The following is a 22,462-nucleotide window of genomic DNA, read 5'->3' on the forward strand; positions in this document are numbered from 1 at the left end:
TGGGAACTTGGATTTGAACTGGGGTTGTGACCATTAGGCCACTCCTCACTGTGTAACGTTTTTAGAGACAGGCAAGTGGTCTCACACCTGACATCTCTGAAGGCATCTCAATAACATCCGTCTCGTCCCATTTACACAGTAACAGTCAGTGAGAGAAGCTGCATCAATGACAGCAACACAGAAGCTCATGCATGGACCACAACTCTCACATCCAAAGCCCTCACCAACGTCTGACTCACTGTTAGCTATGATTCATATGGAAAATATGAATCCCAGATCATGAGCTCCTACAAATACTCTTAGAATATAGTCTTTGGAGGGGTGTGATAATAACCAGTCACAAGGCTCCATTCTACTTTGCTCCCATGCTGTTCTATTTCTCTACAACAGATACCCCCTGCATAGATCAGACATGACTCAATCTCACGGTGGTCATGGATACTAACAAATCTCCTACCCATTCAGCTCTTAGAAAGTATAATAAAGGGCAGATGTCACAAACCCAATTTCATGAATATTTGTCAGCGTTGGTCTCTTCTATATACTGGTTTGTGTAGCACAGGGTCACCCCGAAATGAACAGGAAAAAGGATCAGAACGGAACCTCCACACCTCCACACCTCCACCAAAACCCAGCCCAGATATACACAACACATGCTGCTTTTTATAGGAAAGTTCGGGACCAATGTCCCACAGAACAGAAGGCTGCAACGATTCCCAAGATGCTGAAACTTTCCAAGAATTGTGAGACCAGGGTGAAAAAAAAAAAACCGTAAGTGAGGAACTGGGAGGATCTCCATCTGATCTCATTCTTCATCTGTGGAGTGTCACAGAACCCTCTGTGTACAGACACACGCCCCCACCTCAGGCTCCTGGCTCCCCGATCCCCCTCTCTCGGGCCGCCAGCTCTGATCCCCCACCCCCCTCTCTCAGGCCGCCGGCACTGGTCCCCTCCTAACAGAGACTATTCCCAGGAATAAACGCCTGTCAAGAAAAAGCTATGCCTGTGATTTATCGTCTTCAACAACCAACCGGGGACAGGGCTGGGGACTGCTCCAGGAATGAGTTAGTACAGTATATGTAATGCTTTGTATAACTTTACAACATCAATACTTTACAGATTGCTCTCATTAATGGAGAGATCCACACACACCAACATTAAACCTTCCAACACTTACAGCTACTGATTGCACATGAGAACCAGTGCAGAGTTAAGAACCTTCTACCAGTTATTAGTACCTGCCCTCATTTTCGCCCCTGACCTGGCCTCCCTCTCCTCACCTGCTGTTTGAGCTGCTGCACCAGCCTGTCTTTTTCCCTCTTCAGAGACGCCACCTCCTCCTGAGTTTTCTTCTTCTTGGAGGAGGACAACTCAAGCAGGGCAATGTTTGCGTCTTTCTCGCTGATGGCGGCCAAGAGGGCTTCCTGCCTGAGGGTGAGAAAATCAAGAGGAGGGTTTGAGGGGGGAGGTTAAGAGGGGTACAGATTTCGCCCGGTGGAAAGGTCGACTCCTTGAGACACCAAAGCAGAAATCTCTCTGTTTGCGGGTCCTGCAGCCACCCAATTATTCCCACTAACACCAGTACCTTGTCCAGCCCTCAGATATTACTTGTCCTCACAAATAATGGTGAATCTGGTGATCCTCCAGATCCAAGGACCCAACAGAGCGAGAGCAGAGGCACAAACAACAAACATTTCAGTGCATTATTTTATCACTCCAAAGTGTGTTTATTCTCCGGTGTCACCTCTACTTGTCCCCATCCTTATGGACAGGGAGAAGGGACAATACAGAGAACCTATCACAGATCCCTGGAAGGTTCCAGCCTTTTAAAAATAGAAAAAGAGCAGAGCACTGCCAAAGTGTGAAATAAGGGATCCGGACGAGGCTCACAGATACAAAATTGTAAACTTTATTGGCTCATAATAGACCCCAGCACACTAAAATAAAAGTGGGTATTTTAGTGTGCTGGGGTCTATTATGATCCCATAAAGTTTACAATTGTTTGTATCTGTGATCCTCCTCCGGATCCCGTATTTCATACTTTGGCAGTGCTCTGCTCTTTCTATTTGTGTATGCGACTCTGGCAGATTTGGCACGCCGTTTGACTTCCACAATGGACTCCAAGGATGGACAGGACACCTGGATACCCACAAAGTGAGTTTATCATACCCGTCAAAACATCTGTGGACTAATATATACCCTGGACTGTAACTTTGGGGGACATATATTGTACTACTCAGGCTGTGTACATGCCATAGGCAACACTAGGTACTAGTTCCCTCTCCCCTATATATGGGGCATTGATATTATTATCCATTTATAAGGAGTTCATATTGTGGATTTTTCATGCAATATATGGATACAATGACTCTGAAGCACCAGAACTTTTTTGCTCCAGTCTTTTAAAGCCCACCATGGTTAGTGTTTCACTTCGGATCAACGTCTTACACTTCGATAAGAAAGGGGATCTCTGTAATACAAGGAAAGGTGCGACTGGAAACAAGTGTGTAACCCCTTGTTATGCATGTAGAGAAGAGGTGGACACTTCACACTCACAAAAGGTGACCATTTAATGCGTCAATGTTTAGGTCTGACCAGGGGGGCTTAATGGGGATGAAACGTAAAGTGTCAAGTGACAAGATGTTCCCTGTTGAGGGAGCCTGCATGAATCGCAGCAGAGAGAACAGACACACAGGCTCATTTTGGATCTCGCTAACATTCCTCAGTAAGACACTTCCCTTTTCCCATTATACAAAACACCATCCTGCACTCTCTTACCCATCTGGTTTGCGTTAAAAAAAAGAATCCCAAGGAGGCGTCAATTGTGGTGACCATTAATTAAAGCTAATAAACACACAGATACCCAACAAGCTCTGAGAAACCCCAAAACATTACCACATAATATATATGTATAAGTGTCAAAAGGAGTGCGAGTGGGCGTGGCTAAATGTATACAACTAATTAATTAAAGGTGCTATGCCATATCAGACGGCTTCTCTTGCACTTTGCCATCTGTGAGGCCTCCTAACAAACATCTCTCTCTCTCTCTGTATTACTGGTAATACCTCATCCTATCCTGCCCAAGTACAAGTGATTAGAAGTGGGCGATTTTGGCGGATTTGGATCCATCTCGGATCGGCCGGTCTCAAAAAGGCTAATCCGCCGTTTTGGATTTTGTATTTTAGAGAGCAATCTGAAATCCGTGGCTGAATTGTTCAAATCTGGACACGGATTAGTCCGCGGGGGATCTCTCGCTCCCTGCGGCTTAATCAGTGCTTGGATTTTTAACAATCCGGGAAAACGTGCTGCGGAATCCGTGGACTGGAGTCTTAAAAATCCGCCCGGATTGTATCAAACGGTGTATTCGGATAAATCCGGGAAAGGGATTTGGAACGGTTCGCCGATTTTTACAAGTGGTGTTGCTTTTGAATAACCCTCTTGGAGTAACCCTGCTCACCCCAATCTCTGCAGACGTACTGACCCTACAGAGATACTGTTCCTAATGTAGATACATTGAAACGGACAGCAGATTAGGGGGTCCCCCAGTCTGTGCATCTTGTTCCTTGTGGAACGCTGCTCCACCATAGTTAAAATATGAAACAATCCAACAAGGGGCATTTTCCTTTGTGATGTTACACAAACTGCTTTCATATTTCCCCTCGTGTAAAATAAAATGGTCTTAACTAGTTTTTTCTTGGATTATAGATGAAACAGAAAAGTTACACTAGCAGCTATTTTTGTTTTTGCTGTGATAATTCTCCAAAATATGGCGGGATCAGGATGGAGAAGGTAAGAGCCGAGGTAGGGAGAACCATCTTTAAAGGAAATCCCTTCAGCCCTTTGATGTGTTCCCCTATGTAGTAGTGTGAGGGATCAGGGAACAGTACAAATCCTATAGAGCTAATCCGACCTCCACCCTCATCTTATTACCTCTATTCCTTGACAGAAAGAGGCTCTCCTCCCTCCCCCGCCCGTGGGAAGGCACCCCGGGGATGGGGCAGGGAGAGAATGGCAGGGGGGGGGCGGGGGGAGAGCACTCCAGAGCAGACAGGCGGCATATCAAGTGTCTAAAAATAAGGGCCGAGCACTCGAAAATAAACTATGTTAAGTGGGGGTCTGACCTCTGCCAGAGGAGTGTTAACAGGCTCTTAGGGCCTGGCTGCTGTCAGCTCCCCATGGTCTGTCACTGCTACAGGAAAGACATGGAGGACGGATACCGAATAACAATCCTGCGGCACCCTCCTCTTATATCACTCGGGCAGGTCATTCCTGCAGGCACTGCGATGTCAGACTCCGATTATTCACAAAGGAAGCGGCAGGGCCAACACCCACCTCCCACACGCACAGCGGCAGTGCCAGCCTCCCCCTCCCACACGCACAGCGGCAGTGCAAGCCTCCCCCTCCCACACGCACAGCGGCAGTGCCAGCCTCCCCCTCCCACACGCACAGCGGCAGTGCAAGCCTCCCCCTCCCACACGCACAGCGGCAGTGCCAGCCTCCCCCTCCCACATGCACAGCGCCAGTGCCAGCCTGCCCCTCCCACACGCACAGCGCCAGTGCCAGCCTGCCCCTCCCACACGCACAGCGCCAGCCTCCCCCTCCCACACGCACAGTGCCAGCCTCCCCCTCCCACACGCACAGCGCCAGCCTCCCCCTCCCACACGCACAGCGCCAGTGCCAGCCTCCCCCTCCCACACGCACAGGGCCAGCCTACCCCTCCCACACGCACAGCGCCAGCCTCCCCCTCCCACACGCACAGCGCCAGCCTCCCCCTCCCACAGCGCAAGTGCCAGCCTCCGCCTCCCACACGCACAGTGCCAGCCTCCCCCTCCCACATGCACAGCGCCAGCCTCCCCCTCCCACACGCACAGAGCCAGTGCCAGCCTCCCCCTCCCACACGCACAGCGCCAGCCTCCCCCTCCCACACGCACAGCGCCAGCCTCCCCCTCCCACACGCACAGCGCCAGCCTCCCCCTCCCTCACGCTAGTGCCAGCCTCCCCCTCCCACACGCACAGCGCCAGCCTCCCCCTCCCACACGCACAGCGCAAGTGCTAGCCTCCGCCTCCCACACGCACAGCGCCAGTGCCAGCCTCCCCCTCCCACACGCACAGCAGCAGTGCCAGCGTCCCCCTCCCACACGCACAGCAGCAGCGCCAGCCTCCCCCTCCCACATGCACAGCGCCAGCCTCCCCCTCCCACACGCACAGCGCCAGTGCCATCCTCCCCCTCCCACACGCACAGCGCCAGCCTCTCCCTCCCACACGCACAGCGCCAGCCTCCCCCTCCCACACGCACAGCGCCAGCCTCCCCCTCCCACACGCACAGCGCCAGCCTCCCCCTCCCACACGCACAGCGCCAGCCTCCCCCTCCCACACGCACAGCGCCAGCCTCCCCCTCCCACACGCACAGCGCCAGCCTCCCCCTCCCACACGCACAGCGGCAGTGCAAGCCTCCCCCTCCCACACGCACAGCGGCAGTGCAAGCCTCCCCCTCCCACATGCACAGTGCCAGCCTCCCCCTCCCACACGCACAGGGCCAGCCTACCCCTCCCACACGCACAGCGCCAGCCTCCCCCTCCCACAGTGCAAATGCCAGCCTCCCCCTCCCACATGCACAGCGCCAGCCTCCCCCTCCCACATGCACAGCGCCAGCCTCCCTCTCCCACACGCACAGCGCCAGCCTCCCCCTCGCACAGGGCCAGCCTACCCCTCCCACACGCACAGCGCCAGCCTCCCCCTCCCACACGCACAGCGCAAGTGCTAGCCTCCACCTCCCACACGCACAGCGCCAGTGCCAGCCTCCCCCTCCCACACGCACAGCACCAGTGCCAGCGTCCCCCTCCCACACGCACAGCAGCAGCGCCAGCCTCCCCCTCCCACATGCACAGCGCCAGCCTCCCCCTCCCACATGCACAGCGCCAGCCTCCCCCTCCCACACGCACAGCGCCAGCCTCCCCCTCCCACACGCACAGGGCAAGCCTACCCCTCCCACATGCACAGCGCCAGCCTCCCCCTCCCACACGCACAGCGCCAGCCTCCCCCTCCCACACGCACAGCGCCAGTGCCAGCCTCCCCCTCCCACACGCACAGCGCCATCCTCCCCCTCCACACGCACAGCGGCAGTGCCAGCCTCCCCCTCCCACACGCACAGCGGCAGTGCCAGCCTCCCCCTCCCACATGCACAGCGACAGTGCCAACCTCCCCCTCCCACACACACAGCGGCAGTGCCAGCCTTCCCCTCCCACACGCACAGCAGCAGTGCCAGCCTCCCCCTCCCGCACCGGCAGTGCTAACCTCCCCCTCACAGTGGAACTGCCCGCTTTTCCCTCACACACACAGCGGCACTGCCAGCCTTTCCTTCCCTCACACACACAGCGGCACTGCCAGCCTTTCCTTCCCTCACACACACAGCGGCACTGCCAACCTTTCCTTCCCTCACACACACAGCGGCACTGCCAGCCTTTCCTTCCCTCACACACACAGCGGCACTGCCAACCTTTCCTTCCCTCACACACACAGCGGCACTGCCAACCTTTCCTTCCCTCACACACACAGCGGCACTGCCAGCCTTTCCTTCCATCACACACACAGCGGCACTGCCAACCTTTCCTTCCCTCACACACACAGCGGCACTGCCAGCCTTTCCTTCCCTCACACACACAGCGGCACTGCCAGCCTTTCCTTCCCTCACACACACAGCGGCACTGCCAGCCTTTCCTTCCCTCACACACACAGCGGCACTGCCAACCTTTCCTTCCCTCACACACACAGCGGCACTGCCAACCTTTCCTTCCCTCACACACACAGCGGCACTGCCAGCCTTTCCTTCCCTCACACACACAGCGGCACTGCCAGCCTTTCCTTCCCTCACACACAGCGGCACTGCCAGCCTTTCCTTCCCTCACACACACAGCGGCACTGCCAGCCTTTCCTTCCCTCACACACACAGCGGCACTGCCAACCTTTCCTTCCCTCACACACAGCGGCACTGCCAGCCTTTCCTTCCCTCACACACACAGCGGCACTGCCAGCCTTTCCTTCCCTCACACACAGCGGCACTGCCAGCCTTTCCTTCCTACACACACACACACACACACACACACACACACACGCTACAGTACTAGCCTCCCCCTCACACAGCGGCAGTGACAGCCTCCGCCTCACACACACTGTTGCACCATAACATGTATACACAGCGCCTGTCCTCTCATACAGAATAATTTATAAGTAGGGCAAAAACTTGAATCCTTTATCAAAGGAAAAACACCAAGTGCTCTTCTGTGGTAAAATGCGTATTTTTTTTTTGCACTGCAGTAAATAAACTATTTTTAGGTGACTGGTGGTCACAGTATTAAGAGGGCAGTGCCACGTTTTTCATGGGATCGCAGTATCAGAATGTCTTCAGATGGGAGCCGTCAATTCCGACTGTCGGACCCACACACACACCTGGCTGCAGCACTAACTCCTCATGAGAGCTCGGTAATCCTGCCGTCTGCTCAGAGTATTACTGACAGGGTCCATCAGATAATCCCTGTGCTCTGCCAGTGCCCAGCTGTTTATCCCCCCCCTTTGCCCCCCAGACAGACCCCTGTGTGTGTGACCGTTTCTACTGCGGGGCCCCTAGCCCAGTCTCACCCCTGCATTCCAGGCCTGACAGTTGCAGAGCAAGTAAATGCTTGGCTGGTCAGGGCTGCTGAGATCAGGACATTAATCCTGGGCCGCAGGCTGGCAAAATCCCTCCTGTCAGGGGTCTGAGCATGCAGGGACCACCGCTGTCAAACAGTAACCCCTTCACTGCCGGAGAGGCCTGCAACATATTGCTGCCCCCGGGAGCACACAGGAAATCCTGAAGCAAGACCCAGTTATCTGCTCAAAAATCAGGACCCCTGGACTGTGCTTCAAACAGGAAATCTGCACCCACTTCTAACTGCAGTGAACATAACACAAGCTGATCCTGCCCTTAAACCACTGCAGGATCCCCCTCCACCCGCACCAGTTGAAAACAATACATTTAACATCCTTTCTTGCAATTCACCGTGGGCCCTTTTTGCTGTGAAAATGGTTTCCCAGCGCTGGAGAAGAGATTAGCGCCATTTAAATAAATGGGACTGAAATCTTCTCTGCATTGGAAAGGACGGCTTCACAACATAAGGAAATAAAAAAATAAACAAATGAATGGACACTCAGTAAATGTTACTATAAGATATTAGGAGTATAACTCATACACTGTGCACGGATTAAGCAGGAAGTCTTCTACGTGCAGGGAGTCAAAAATATATATATTTGTGAATAATTTATCAGTGTAATCGGCTGCTTAGAAACATCTAATCCCCTTAAAGCTGCGGGTCCTCCAGAGGCTGATTTATTTTAAATCTAGGTGGGAAGCGTAGCGGCACCGCATTCATTTCAGATCTGGGGACCCCCCCCCTGCTTCCAGAGATACTTACTACCCCCAAAGCAGCCCCCCCGGCACCATCTCCGGCTGGGTAAACAACATGGAGGTTTAAATCTCCCGTGGCCCGGGAGCCAATAGGACGGGGCGATGACATCTGCGTCACGGCTTCATATTGGACCCTGAGCTGCAGGAAAATTTAAGAAACATTCAGTTTCTTAAACAAGCAGCACCCAAGGAGGTAGGTGTCCCAGGAAGCAGGAGGGTCACCGGCATTACATAAAGATTGGAAACACTTCCAAAAGCTTGTGTTTACCACTGAACGCCAATAAATCATTTTCCCCTTTTTATTTACATAGGAATGAGCGCCATTAATCTCGCCTCCGGGGACACCCTGCTTACAGAGATACTTGCCTCTATAGGGGGTGCTGGAATCCCGTTTTATTTAACACTCCCGCGTCCCGGGGGCCAATAGGATGCTGCACCAGGTGACATCACAGCTTCCTATTGGCCTGCAGGACACAGGAGTTTTGCAAAGCGGCCATTACGTTAACCCTGCTAGCTGAGTGGCTACCAGAACCCCCTACGTGTGTTACATATCTCCGGAAGCAGGGGGTACCCGGAGCTCAAATTAATGGGGTTCAGCTCTCGAGACCCCCTGCTTCAATCCTATGTGAGGAAAAAAATTGCACGCCTGGATTGCATTTTTAACAGAAAGAATACTGCAGGGAGTTCAAAGTTGCAGTGATCAGGACAGCATTCCTGAACCAACAGAGACACACAGACAGATCTGTGCAGAGGGGCACCGTGAGATGCACAGCACAGGCACGGATGCTTGCCTGTACGTTGGGTGGGGAGGGGCAGTTTTTGCAGAGGGCTGCCGGAGAACCCGTGGGGGCCGTTTGCAAAACATTCCTTCGGAGAGCTGCAAAGTCGGCAGGGAGGACCAGGTGAGCTAATTGCTGTCTGTGCAAACAGATCTGTTTGAACTGCAAATATCTCAGAGGCCAGGAAAGCGGGAGGGATGAGAGGGGTGTCGCTCCCCCAAAGCCGATCGCTACACACTGCTCCTTACAATCCCCTCACCTCTCCGTCCTGAAAATAGATCTAGGAAAATATTGATGCCAAAACTTTGTTGTGTTTTCGGAAAAGAATGTCTGCTGTTGGAATTTTCTGTGCATGTATATTCAATTATAGCAAATAAAAACCCCACTTGTGAGCACATTCACATGTCTCCGGCAGATCTGCAACCCTGCCTTTCCCCCCCATCATCTCTTCGCATACAATGCTCACTGTATCCGGGGATTCTGGGCAATGACATGCAAATGAGCACGCAGTGTCACCTTTAGCTTCTTGTTCATTTTAACATGGATCCCTATAAGCTTCTGCCTGCCGCACGTGTGAACGTGCTCATAAAGTGGTATTTGTATTTGCTGTAGGGTTTTGGGCACTTTTTGACTCACCATAACTTTCTTTCTATATCCAATGTGTATAAGCTGTCCAGCAAAACCCCAGCTTATATTACACAAAATGAAGACATGAAAGCAAATCGTCACAAAGCAAATCTGTCTGTTCTTAATGATCTTGACTCTGGTCTTTTGTGGACTGTTTCACATGTTAACTGTGCCGCGCTTAGTCCACAGGACACGAATATATACGGAGTCTCACAAAGTCTCGGTCACGACAAGTTACACACAACCAATCATACAGGTGGCTCTTTCCAAATACAGCACACACTCCCCCCTCCCCCCCACCCAACACACAGAATACAGATCAAATATCTAAGAAGCAATTGGGACATAGCCAGTCCTATACCCTGCTGTATAACTCACTCTGATCATTGGAACAGTGTCTGCATATCACGTGCGCTGAAAGAAGGCCTTAAAGATGCAAGCACTCTGCTATATAACATCATTTAACACTTAATTTGTGTGCTGTAGTTAAACAAAACGGTCAATAATTTTTCCAACTCCCAATAGCCTAGCTCCAGAAATCACACACATTATAAGATACAGAAGTCTTTACGTCTACTGGTGAAATATACCACCCTACCCAGGGTATGCCGAGGTCTCGGACCTAAATGCCGCAGCCATTCTAACGTTGAGGTGATGTGGGATTCGCTGTATAGGTTAGAACATTCCTATGGCACACATGTGATGAACACTTCACACCAGTGATCAAAGTGGCTTCAAAAAAGGTATTGTGGAAAAGCTATTTGACTATTTGAGAAAGATTCTACAGAATACTTTGGGGATGTAAATTAAAAAGTAGCGGTACTCTGCAGTCTCTCGTACCATCCTACTTCAACCACTGCTTCCCAAGAATACTTCTCTGAAACGACTGGGGAGAGGGTCGAATACAAACTGGCGTCCAATTTTGGCAATGGCAGATAAGTAACACTTATTGGGACAGAGACCCCTTCACTGTAATGATTTAAACCAAAGCAGCACTTTCTGGAGGGAAACCCCCAGCGGTTGGGGGAGGGGGATGGGGAATGGATAAGGAAGGAAACGAGGAGCAGCCAGCAGAGAATTGAGTGAGCTGGGGAGGCACAGGGTGCAGGATCCGAGAACGCAGTGCGATCAGGGCTCTCAATGTGATCCATTCACAGACCTGCTGGGGGTGACAATAGCTGCCCCTGTGCATTGTTGGTACGTGGTTACCAGCCACGTGGCAAAAATGAAACGGAAGGAGGTGGGGGGTGGGGGAGATAGAGTGGGAGTTGCCTTGTAGTTCTCATTATAAAAAGATGGAGGGGAGAAGAAAAGAAAGGGGTTAGATGGCCAGCTTCTTGGGGCAGGAATTCGTGTCTGCAAAATTCTCTACACAGGTCAGTGCTATGGAACAACAAATGTTATGATGACATTTAACCCATATAGTTAGTCAGAGAACTTCACTTGAGATTTAGGATCCACGCAGAATATGACACATCCGGTTACGTGTGTGTGTGTGTGTGTGTGTGTGTGTGTGTGTGTGTGTGTGTGTGTGTGTGTGTGTGTGTGTAGGGGTGACCGCTACAGCCCCCCTCTAAACTGCAATCTGATGCATGTGGAGATCCCTATATTAGCACTTCGAGATGCAGGGTGGAAATGCTTCAGTTGTCCCGGTAGGAAGGTGCTGGCGTAATGGAACGCAGACTTTTCCAGACTGCAGGGGGTCCCTTCCTCAGACGTGTTAGTGGAGCCAGCAGAACAACTCGAATTTAACGTTCAGTCCCATGTACCGGCTCAAATGTTTTTTTTATTTTTAAACAACCTGTCAGTGTCACCGACTTCCTTAGAAAGATGCAGTCACCTTCAAACGTGTTTTACCTATTTGCATCCTGTTCAGAATGAAATAAATAGGTTTTCCCTTTTCTCCAGGGCCGCGGAAATTCCAGCGTGTCAGTCTCTTCTGTTAGTCGGTCTGATTAATGACGGCTTCGGAATTACTCTGCAGAGAATGGACAGAACTAAAACTATTCTCCTCTAGTTTTGAAGACCCGCTGTCTTATGACCAAAATACACGGGAGATTGTAGAAATCTCCCAAAGCTTTTAGCAAGGAAAGGTTACAAGTCATCCAATCGGCTCGATTTAACCTAGGGGGTGGCCCACTCCACTCCTCAAGGGCCACCAGCAGGTCAGGTTTTCTGGATATCCCTGCGTCAGCACAGGTGGCTCAATCAGTGGCTTAGTCAAAGACTGAGCCACTGATTGATCCAGCTGTGCTGAAGCAGGGATATCCGGAAAACTTGACCTGCTGGTGGCCCTTGAGGAGTGGAGTTGGCCACCCCTGATTTAAACTATTAAACAGGTCACTGCTGTGCCCCTGTAATACACCTTAGTGTAAGAGATCAACACGCAGCCGGGAGATTTTAACAGGTCTGCGGTGGGAGAGGGACAACTTTAATTTAGGGTAGGTTTCATTTTGGGGAGGTGGAGGGGATTCTTGCAGTCCCCCGTCCCCCCCCCAGCCTCCCTTCTCATGAGAAGAATACTGTGGGAGGTGTTACTGTATGAAGGCCCGGCCCGGCTGTGACGGCCGAGCTCGCGGGAGGGAACAGTGGCTTCATTTATGCCTGAGGTCCGAGGCTCACCTGAAAGTTATTAAATAAATTGATATTCCTGTGGGCCGGCCGGGTGTAGGAACAGCGCGAGCCACAACTCATTTCTATTTCTGCCCTGGACTCCTGCCAGCAGCTGGAGGCAGTTACGCGGGCTTATAAAACACAAACACACACACACGCTCTGCTGCGAGCGGCACACGCAGGGGGACGCACATGCAGAGCGCCTGTGTGAGTGTGTGCAGGGATTAGCACTTTGCAGACGTAGAATCTATTCTGTGCCGTCTGCAGACACAGCGGGGAGATGTGCAGGGCTGCAGCTTCTGCAGCACCCAAAACTGCACCTCTGCTGCTGACCCGTCTGACCCCAGGGTGGGTTTGGAAAAAGCGCACGACGGGTTGTAGATGGCAGGTGTGATTCAGTCCGTCAAGGACTGTCTGTGGGTCTTAAATTGAGGGTTCATACACATTTATCCAAGTATTATAGGATACAAATGTCCGATGCTAGTGATTTTTACACATAAATCACATCATCAACAGGGAGGAGTTCTAGGGAGCAGTTATATGGAGCAATAGGAACGTTATAGGGGGGTTATAGAAAGCGGTTATATGGAGCAGTAGGAACGTTATAGGGGGGTTATAGAAAGCGGTTATATGGGGCAATAAGAACGTTATAAGGGGTTTATAGAAAGCGGTTATATGGGGCAATAAGAAGAGTTGTAGTAAGAAGTTGCATGGAGCAATAGGAGGAGTTATATAGAGTAATCGGAGTTATAGGGAGCAGTTATATGGGGCAATAGGAATTATAGGGGGGATATAAACCATGCACATATTATACTGGGTTTTATATACCTGGTACAAAAACAAGTTGAGCAAAAATTAAACATGGTGAGCAAGTGTGACAAAAACCTACGTACAGCAATAATAAACCCCATAATTACACAGCATACAGTGCTTCCACTGCAGCCAGGGATTCTGGGTAGTGACATGCAAATGAGCGCACCGTGTGTCCCTTTATGCTTCCTATCCACTTTAATGAGCTCTACGAAATTCTGCATCTGTCACCAGAAACTACAAATATCTGCGAACGCTGTAAGAAATCCGATATATAATATGGCGATCTTGGTCTAGTAAAAATTATTTACCTGAACAACCTAACTTTTTCTGGTACCCGCGAGGCTGCATATACTCTTAAACCGGGGTCCAATATGACATTTACCGAAATAATCCAGATTTGGAGCAGTGCGACCGGCGGCGAGAAAAAGATGCAGCTGCATCAATGACGGCTACACATGATTGTAGCAGGAAGACCCCCCCACACCCCCTCCGCGCTGGGAGGTCGGAACTGGCGGGCATTTCATGCGCACGCCTTCGCTGCGGCAGGTATCAAGGGCGGCAAACGCCTGTATTTATATCTCCCATATTCATTTGGGAACCTGGACTCGCTGTACCCGAAATGCATTCTATCTACAGGAGGGAGCAGCAACCCTACAAATATATGGAGGGGTGACTGGGGTTCAGTCTACGATGCTGAAATCCCTTTCCTGGCTTCCCATCAAATCCGGTATCACACACTCAATTCTCCTCCTCACTTTTAAAGCTTTACACTCTTCTGCTCCTCCTTACATCTCAGCCCTAATTTCTCGCTATACACCATCCTAACTCTTACATTCTGCTTAAAGATGTCTTCTCTCTACCCCTTTTGTGTCTAAAGCCCTCTCCCGCCTTAAACCTTACCCACCGACTGCCCCGCACCTCAGGATTCCCCTACCTCTCAATATCCGACTAGCACACCTCCTTATCGAAGCATACGAGTAGCTCTGTGGCTGATACTTTACACCTCATACACTGACCTTGGGCCCCTTGCAGACGCACTTACCAGAACACCTTTCTACTGTCTCTCTATGTTCTTCCTACTTGCCAATTAGATTGTAAGCTCTTCGGGCCAGGGACTCCTTTTCCTAAATGTCACTTTAATGCCTGAAAGCACTTATTCACATAATGTATTTGTTATTTATGATTGTCACGTGTATTACTGCTGTGAAGCGCTATGTACATGAACAGTAAATGCTTAGAGCAGGCCTCTCCAGCACAGATGGGGTTAACCCCTCATTGCTCTGCCGGTTTCTCTGTCTGCAAAGGAGTTAAAGGGAGGCTCATGGAGGGGGTGGTGATGTCACATGTCCATTTATCCTGGCCCTTTTAATACCTACAAGCAGCGGTGCTCCCCACCCCCTGTCCCCCGGGCGTCTCTTTCACAACCACACAATTGCCCCATTGTGCGCAGTGAAAGGATTAAGGATTGTGTTTTCCATTATTGTGCTGCCGATTAATCCTGAACCCTTCTCACTTTCCTCCTCGGAATGAGGGGGACGGAGGGGCTGTGGGGGGCTGCGTTCGCTCCTCTGCCTCTGCGCTGCCAAAGACTTTCACACCTCATTTGCCACGTAAGCAATTACATTTTTAACCAACGAGCGGCTCGGCCCTCCTTCAGGTCCCACAGAGAGAATCTCGCTTGGTGTTCTGCGAATGGAAAGCTCGTTGGCTGGCAGTGCCCGCGATGCCCCTCCAGACGCATGATCAGGACCACGCTATAAATCGTGCCAGCTGGACGGGGCAACTCCAAAGACAGATATGATAGAGATCCAGTCCAACTCCAGACCTCACAATTATACCACCGATGCCAAGAGACAGGCAACTGGAAATACAAAACCAGGACTGGATCAAACTCCCAGTCAATCTGGAGTTGGTGGCAGGTGCGACAAATGGCCTGTGTTGTGCATCTCATGGGACTGGTAGCTGTTGCACTTTTAATTATTTCTTATTTTCCAAACACAAGTTATTGTGGGTAACAGACTGACAAAGAGCCACGATTGCCCAGGGGACAGTAAGGACAGAGCTGAGGCATCCACAGGTTTCCTGGTTAAACACTGCGGGCTGTTTGAGACTTCATAAAGTTTGGAACTTGTGGATTCACTTATTTCATGAAAAAAAAAAAATAATAATATATATATATATATATATATATATAAATAATAATAATAATAATAATAATAATAATATATATATATATATATATATATATATATATATTTTTTTTTAAATGATTTAAAAAATAAATAAATAAAGAACGCCAGCAATGACTTGATGTACATTACTTGACCTGCCTGACTTGCACATCAATGAAAAAAAAAAAAAGTTGCAGGGAGCGGTTTTATTGAATAATAGGATTTATAGGGAGCGGTTATACGGGGTATTAGGAGGAGTTATAGGGAGACGTTACATGGGGCAATAAGAAGCGTTATAGGGAGAGGGTATATGGAGCAATAGGAGGAGTTATAGAAAGCATTATATGAAGCAATAGGAGGAGTTATAGGGAGATGTTATATGATGCGCAGAGTACAAAAATGATTAAGAACACCCATGATCAGTCGCATGTCCCAGCCAGGTCCTCACACAGCATATGTTTCCACTGCAGCAAGGGATTCTGGGAAATGACATGCAACTAACTGCATCAGTTCTTGTCCACTTTACATGGTAGCCGTATCCCCACAGTTTGTACTTTAAGTCCCTGGGTTTTAATTTTGTCAAAGCACGGCGTACACTGCTGGGGCTGTATAAATAAAATTTTACATGCATTCAAACATTATACCAGGAAAGGCACATGGAGGTGAGCATCGTTAGCCAGTATGCAATACGGTTAGTAAGAATGGCCAAGCCTCTGCACACAATTCCCCATTCTAGTGACCTCCTTGGTTTTACTTATGGACTTGCTGCTTTAGTCTTTGAACGCTTTTGTCCTGCACTATGAAAGAGGCAAGGTGTTACATGGCCGAGAGCGTTCACTTTACTGCTACGTGGGACAGCAGACTTGGGGCATAACCTCCTGTAACACGTAATAGATGTCACCCACATAACTTCCTACCGATTTCTTCATGGCGCCATGGTGGGTAAAAGTGTCGGTGCGATACACACTTGGCTGTGTTATTGTGTGTCTTCATAAAATAAATCGATACGATAAAACAACTCCGTGTACACAAGGCCACGAAAGGGACAGTTCCTGCTCTTCTGCACATCATCACTGCTGCCATCTTACCAAGTCAGTGATTGTGCCCCTACGTATGGCAACCACCTCCACTGTGGCCCAGCACCAAATGTCATGGGTCTTGAAGTGGGTTAATCCTGGTTACCTTGGTCAAGTCACTACACCTCCATGTGCCTAGCGCAAAATAAAATTGCAAGCTCCGCAGGGCAGTGACACGAGTCTGAAATATGATACACACACGTGCCGGCCGGCTACACAAGAGAGAGATCCTCTTCCTACCAGCTGAATGATCCATTCCTTGCCAAAAAAGACACCGCAAAATCATCAAAAATATTCACACCAAGGAGACACGCCCCAGCAGAGGTGTTAGGGGGCTCTTTTGGTACCCAGTAACCGTTAGCAGGTTACTGGTGGACATCATTTTTTTGTTGGAGCAGTTGTATGAAGTTCTTCAGCGTTTGGGACCCAGGGGAGAGAGGCCGAGCTTATAGTGTCGGCGACGGAGACACGACTGGTGACGTCACCCGCCGCCCCTAGCGAAAGCTGTCATTCGCTTTCCGGCGACCAGGTCTTTGATTGGTTCAGAGGCCGTCACATGTGGCGACAGCCTCTGAAAAATCAAGTTTGGCCGGCTTCAAAAATTCGCGCCGCCAGCGTCGCGCTTACTATAAGCGCTTGCGACGGCGACAATGCGTTTGTTTGAGCGACGGCGCATCGTCGGCACTACAAGCGCAGCCTACGGTGACAAGCTGCTCATCCCCTCGGTAAGCAAGAGTCTCTTCTCCAACAGCCAGTGTGTCCCCGAGGGCCGCAGGGTCAGGAGGTTACAACAGTACTTCCTCCTGGGGTCAGGGGTCACTCCGTAAAGCACAGATCGCATTAACCGTTTCACGGGAGGCCAGCAAATGATTGTACGGATCTCTGCCACAGAAAGAGCACAAGACTGAACGAGACCAGCAGCAAGCGATTCAGGCCTTTTTACATGGGAAACTGTATACTCATTCGTGTGCGTTAGTGGCTATATATTTATACACGCCGCTCTACTCATACTCACAGATTAAAGCAGCAAAACATGTGCAATCGTATGGGGGTTTTTTGTAACTAAATCAGTTCTGTAGTATTAGATAACACCTATTGCAGTTTTTTTATTTTATTATTAAGATTCAACTCCATGCCATTTTTTGAGTTTTTAAAGCCTCCTTTAATTTCTACAGCAGGGTTTAGCCACCTCCCCAGCAGTGCAAGATCTTTGAAACACTTTCCTGTTTGTAATCATTTGTTGCCAATGTTCCCAGCAGTTTGAGCTGCAAACTGTAACAATAGATAATGTTGCCTTTGTAATATAAGGATACATTGTAGCTGCTGTGTTACTGACTGAAGCTGCTATAATGTTCGTGACACAATCAAGATTTTAAGACAAATCCCACTGTATCTGTCTGTTTTCTGACCGGCTGCAAGAACACGATTTGAGCTTTGACTTATTTTTATATTTAGGTTTGACCCTTTTCCCCTATCCCAGGCGTGTTTTCATTCCCTTACTGTATCAGCCCTACCACCTCTGTCGGGAAGTTATTCCACCAATCTACCACCATTTCTGTGACGTATTTCCTCATTATTTCACCTTAGCTGACCACCCTCCCACTTCAGAGACTGGCCTCTTGTTCTAGCGCTCCTCTTACTTTGGAATATGCTTCCCTGCTGTACTTTGTTGAATACATTTATATATGGCAGAGTTTCCATCATATCCCTCTCTCCTCTACGCTGTATATATTAACCCTTTATATATGAGACAGTTTCTATCATATTCCCCTCTCCCCTCCAAACTGTACATAATAAGGTCTTTAAGTCTTTCCTGATGAGTCTTATGCTGTAGATCAGGGGAGCGCAAACTTTTTTCCTTGCGCCCCCTGCCGGCAGTTCCCCTCTCTCCGCGCCCACCCCCCTCTTACCTCGGCTCTGGCATCATGACGTCACGTTGCCATGGCGACGCGTCTAAGAAGCCGCCGGAGCCAAGGTAAGTGAGGTTTACAGAGGCCTTCGCCGCTTCCCCGGCACTTAATTTAAGTGCCTCCAGGATGCGCGCGGGGCCTCTGTAAACCCCGCGCCCCCCGCAGTCAGTCTCCCCCCCCCAGGACCCAGTTTGCGCCCCGCTGCTGTAGATTATGCCCCATTTTAGTAGCTCTTCTATGCAGAAGCTCCAATGTACCTGTACTACCTTCCGGAGATCTGGACTCCACAATTGAACACCGTACGCTAGGTGAGGTCTCACCGATCTATACAGTGACATCACCCCTCTCTCTTTCTGCTGCTAATCCGTCTCCCTACACAACCTCACACCCTGGCTGGCTTTCCCCATTTCTTTGTTATATTTCTCGCCTACTGTTAAGCCACCTGAAATAATGACTCCCAGGTCCCCAGGCTCTGTAGTAGTTGACATTATAAAGGACATTAATCCTGTATTCTGCTTTTGGATTTTTTTTATTATTTTTTTTTACCAAACTGCATTATTTTGCACTTTTTTTGGATTAAATTGTAGAACATCATTCCTTCAAATCGATCTAAATTAGTCAACTCTGTCACCTATTCTTCAACCAATATCTTATCCATTCAACCAACCCCCCACCCAGCCCCCAATCATGGTTTACTGAACAACTTGTTTATCAAAATTTCTGTGTGACAGTGTCAAATGCCTTATTAAATCTAGGTAATCTGCTGCTCCACCCTGATCCATTACCTTAGTCACCCAGTCACAAAATCCTCTTCGATTTGTTTGACGTGATCTGCCCCCCCCCCCCCCCCCCCCAGTAAACCCATGCTGCCTGGGAGCTCTCGTAGAGATGAGCGAATCCACCCAAATCCGGGAAACTGATTTTCTCGCATTTTTCTGCCCAAAATTCGTTTCGCGGTGTAAAAATCCGCAAACGGATTTGGTCAGTTTTCATCCGTGCGGATCAAAAGCCGCCACAGGATACAATCCGTGGACAGATATGTAGAATACAATCCGCGGTTTCAGCAATGTGTTGCTGAACGCATTGTCGAATCCGCGTATTCCACAGGATCCGTCCACGGGATGCAGAATCCGCGCAGTGTGTTGGTAATAATAAAAAAAATCCGCAAAACGCGATTCGCCCTTTCTGAGATTGGTCCACTGAAATCCGCGGACTAAAGGAACCGGACGATCCATACTCGCCCATAAAAATTCGTCCATCTCTACTCGGTTGTTGGACTTCATATGCTGCTCAGCGCTGTTAATGACACCATGGCCGAAGCCCAAGTCTCAGCTCAACAAGCTCAGTCATAGTAGAGACTGGCCCCTTAAACAGGTCACTGCCATCAGTATACGTTGGTGCTATGATGTTAACACAACGGTGGGCTTTCTTTATTCTCACTTTTGTAGCATTTACTAGATTCCATGAAATTATATCAAATGCAACTTTAAGACACTTCCACCAAAAAAAATAAAATAAAAAAAAACAAGGATCATAAAAGAACTTGATCCGAGCTGGGGGTTGTGTGGAGTACGTCGGTGCCAGGGAATAATACCTCCTGCTGGAGTCAGCATCCTGGGAAATCCCTATCAGGACGACCTTACTCTAATCATTGATGGGCTTCCAGTAATGACTTTTCATCCCAGAAATGCCAGGGCCGACCCACACCAATGTTTTCTTGGCTGATTGGGTACTATCTCCTGCTCCCCAGGTGCAGGTAATCCTAACCCCTTATTTACCAGAGGGGTCCAGCAAAGGGTTAAAGCAAACGCCAGAAGTGCTTGCCGCTTTGGACCTGTATCTTGCACTCTGCTACATCCCAGGATTTAAAAAAAAAAAACAAAATGCTCGTCTCAATGTGTCTTTGCTGGCAAAGTATCTTTTACGCGCGCAGACAGACCACTAAGGGAAAGCAGATGGAAGGCGGTAATTTGAAGAGCGGAGTGATGTGGTGTGTATGAGAAGTTACAGAGCTGCTCCTGTCCTCACCCCGACTCAGCCAAGAATGGACAGATCACCTATCGATCATCTGATGGCAGGTGCACATGGGCTGACCTTCCCCGCTCAATCGCTCAAACTATATACCAGGCTCCGCAGCTACAGCTCACTCCCAACAGCCCAAGTGCCACTCCGCAGCAAACACCGGCATGGCAACAAAAAGAAAGCACTCGCACATGAAACACCTTGCCGAGCGTTTCCAACGTTTTTCTTTGCATAGTGTGTGTAACAGCTTTAGAAATGCAGGCACGCCATCTTTCATTAGGGGGATGATTATGGGACTAGACAAATGGTACCGGGAGTTATAAGGCTCTGAGCAGAACCGTCCCTGCCGCCCATAGTTAGACCCGCAAAAAATGGTCCTAGAACTTTACGTCTATGAAATTGAAAACTGCTGGAGCATCCAACTGAAGTTTGAGATTTCCATGAAAAATGAAGTGTGACGGCTGAGCGTTATGTCAGTAATGAGAGCGTATGGGAGGTATATTAGCGATAAGGGGAGGTATATTAGAGATAAGGGGAGGTATGGGGAACTAAAATCTGCAGATTTAAGCGAATTCCAAGTTCACTTTCCTTCCAACGTCTTTAATGATCCTACATTTCAAGACACTTAGCCACCTCAAGGGAAGCGGTTTTATCTCCTTTTATACCATTAATCTCTAGGATTCCTGTCCTGTGTTTGATAAACAGCTCCCTAGGGGGCAAGGGGGGGGGGGAGGGAATTCCTGTTTACCATGTGCAAGAAGCCTCCAAATCACTTGAAAATTGTTACTTCGGAGCAAAATGAGATGTGATTGATTCACATATTACATCATTTCTTTCCATTGTTGCATTGTGAGTAATTAGTGGTGCTGTTCAGCTTCAGAGAAGCATACAGTACAGCACACAATGCCGCGCTCCAAATCAAATTTCAGGCAGGCTAAAGATTCTGGTTATTGTTACTCCTATTTTCTCCAAGGTGGAGGTACGAGAAATTATGCACTTCGCATCACTATATAGAGTGCAACATGTTCACGTCAGCAAATAAGCCATGCACCTTGAAGCGGTTTCAGTGACGCTGCCTGTAATCCGTGTGCGTGTTTGCAGTGAGGAATTATTTGGGATCGCTTTCAGACTTCACGTTCGAGGTCTCCATGGCTCATTAGGATAACACAGAGCTCGCTCAAGCAGGTGGCTCTCTGGACAAGGAATTCCGGCATCTTAATGACATGCAGCTTGAAAGCCATGGGCCGCTAATGAGCTGGGGAAGCCGCAGCCAAAACCTTTGTCGCTGAATCCCAGGGAGATGGCAGGGGGAGGGAATCTGATAATATAAATGACGGGATGTTATGAAAAGCGCCGGCACAATGCCAGCCAAGAACATGCAAAAAAAAAAAAAAAAAAAAAAAAAAAAAAAAAAAAACAACTAGAGACACTGTGCCCGAAAGAATAGGGCATTTTTTTTAGATTAAAACTCGACAATTGATGCCTTTTTTTCCTTTTGAGGCCAGGTCCATAGTGGGCGCGTGCGCTTACGACTGAGCGTGTGAAGCCACGTGCGCATGTACTTGAAGCGATCTGTGGCATGCAGGGTGTGGCGAGGGCGTGCCCGTGACGTCACGTGAGTGGTTCACCTTCATTTGCTGAACCGCACACGTGACCTGGCACACGGCAAATTCAAACGAATTTGTCTCGCCACGCATCGGTGCTCACGTGCACGCGCGGTCTATGGCCATGCGCATTGCTTCCTGCCTTTTGTTTTCGGCGTGAGCGACGACGCTGGCGTCGTAGCTCTTACTGTGGCCACGGCCTGAGACATAGCTCCAAGTTTGAGTAGCTGTAATGGTCATTCCAAAATCTGACAGGTCTCTCCTTTATGTGCACGTCACATAACAGATGGAGACCTGTGAAGTTTGGAAAGTTCTGTACACGTGAAGGAGAGACCTGTGAGGTTTGGGAAAGTTCTGTACACGTGAAGGAGAGACCTGTGAGGTTACGAAAGCTCTGTACATTATAA

General features: G+C 49.5%; 1 protein-coding gene across 19 annotated transcripts in view; it reads right to left on the bottom strand.

Moving 5' to 3' along the window:
* Positions 1 to 22,462, bottom strand: part of ERC1 (ELKS/RAB6-interacting/CAST family member 1) — a 190,998-nt gene that overhangs the window by 30,658 nt on the left and 137,878 nt on the right. For all 19 annotated transcript variants that reach the window (XM_075602383.1, XM_075602380.1, XM_075602378.1 and 16 more), the window contains one exon: positions 1,281 to 1,428. In XM_075602383.1, coding sequence (XP_075458498.1) covers positions 1,281 to 1,428 — 148 coding nt within the window. The remainder of the gene's footprint in view (positions 1 to 1,280; positions 1,429 to 22,462) is intronic.

This window comes from Ascaphus truei, chromosome 5, assembly GCF_040206685.1.
Source record: "Ascaphus truei isolate aAscTru1 chromosome 5, aAscTru1.hap1, whole genome shotgun sequence".
In the NCBI taxonomy this organism is placed as follows: Eukaryota; Metazoa; Chordata; class Amphibia; order Anura; family Ascaphidae; genus Ascaphus; species Ascaphus truei.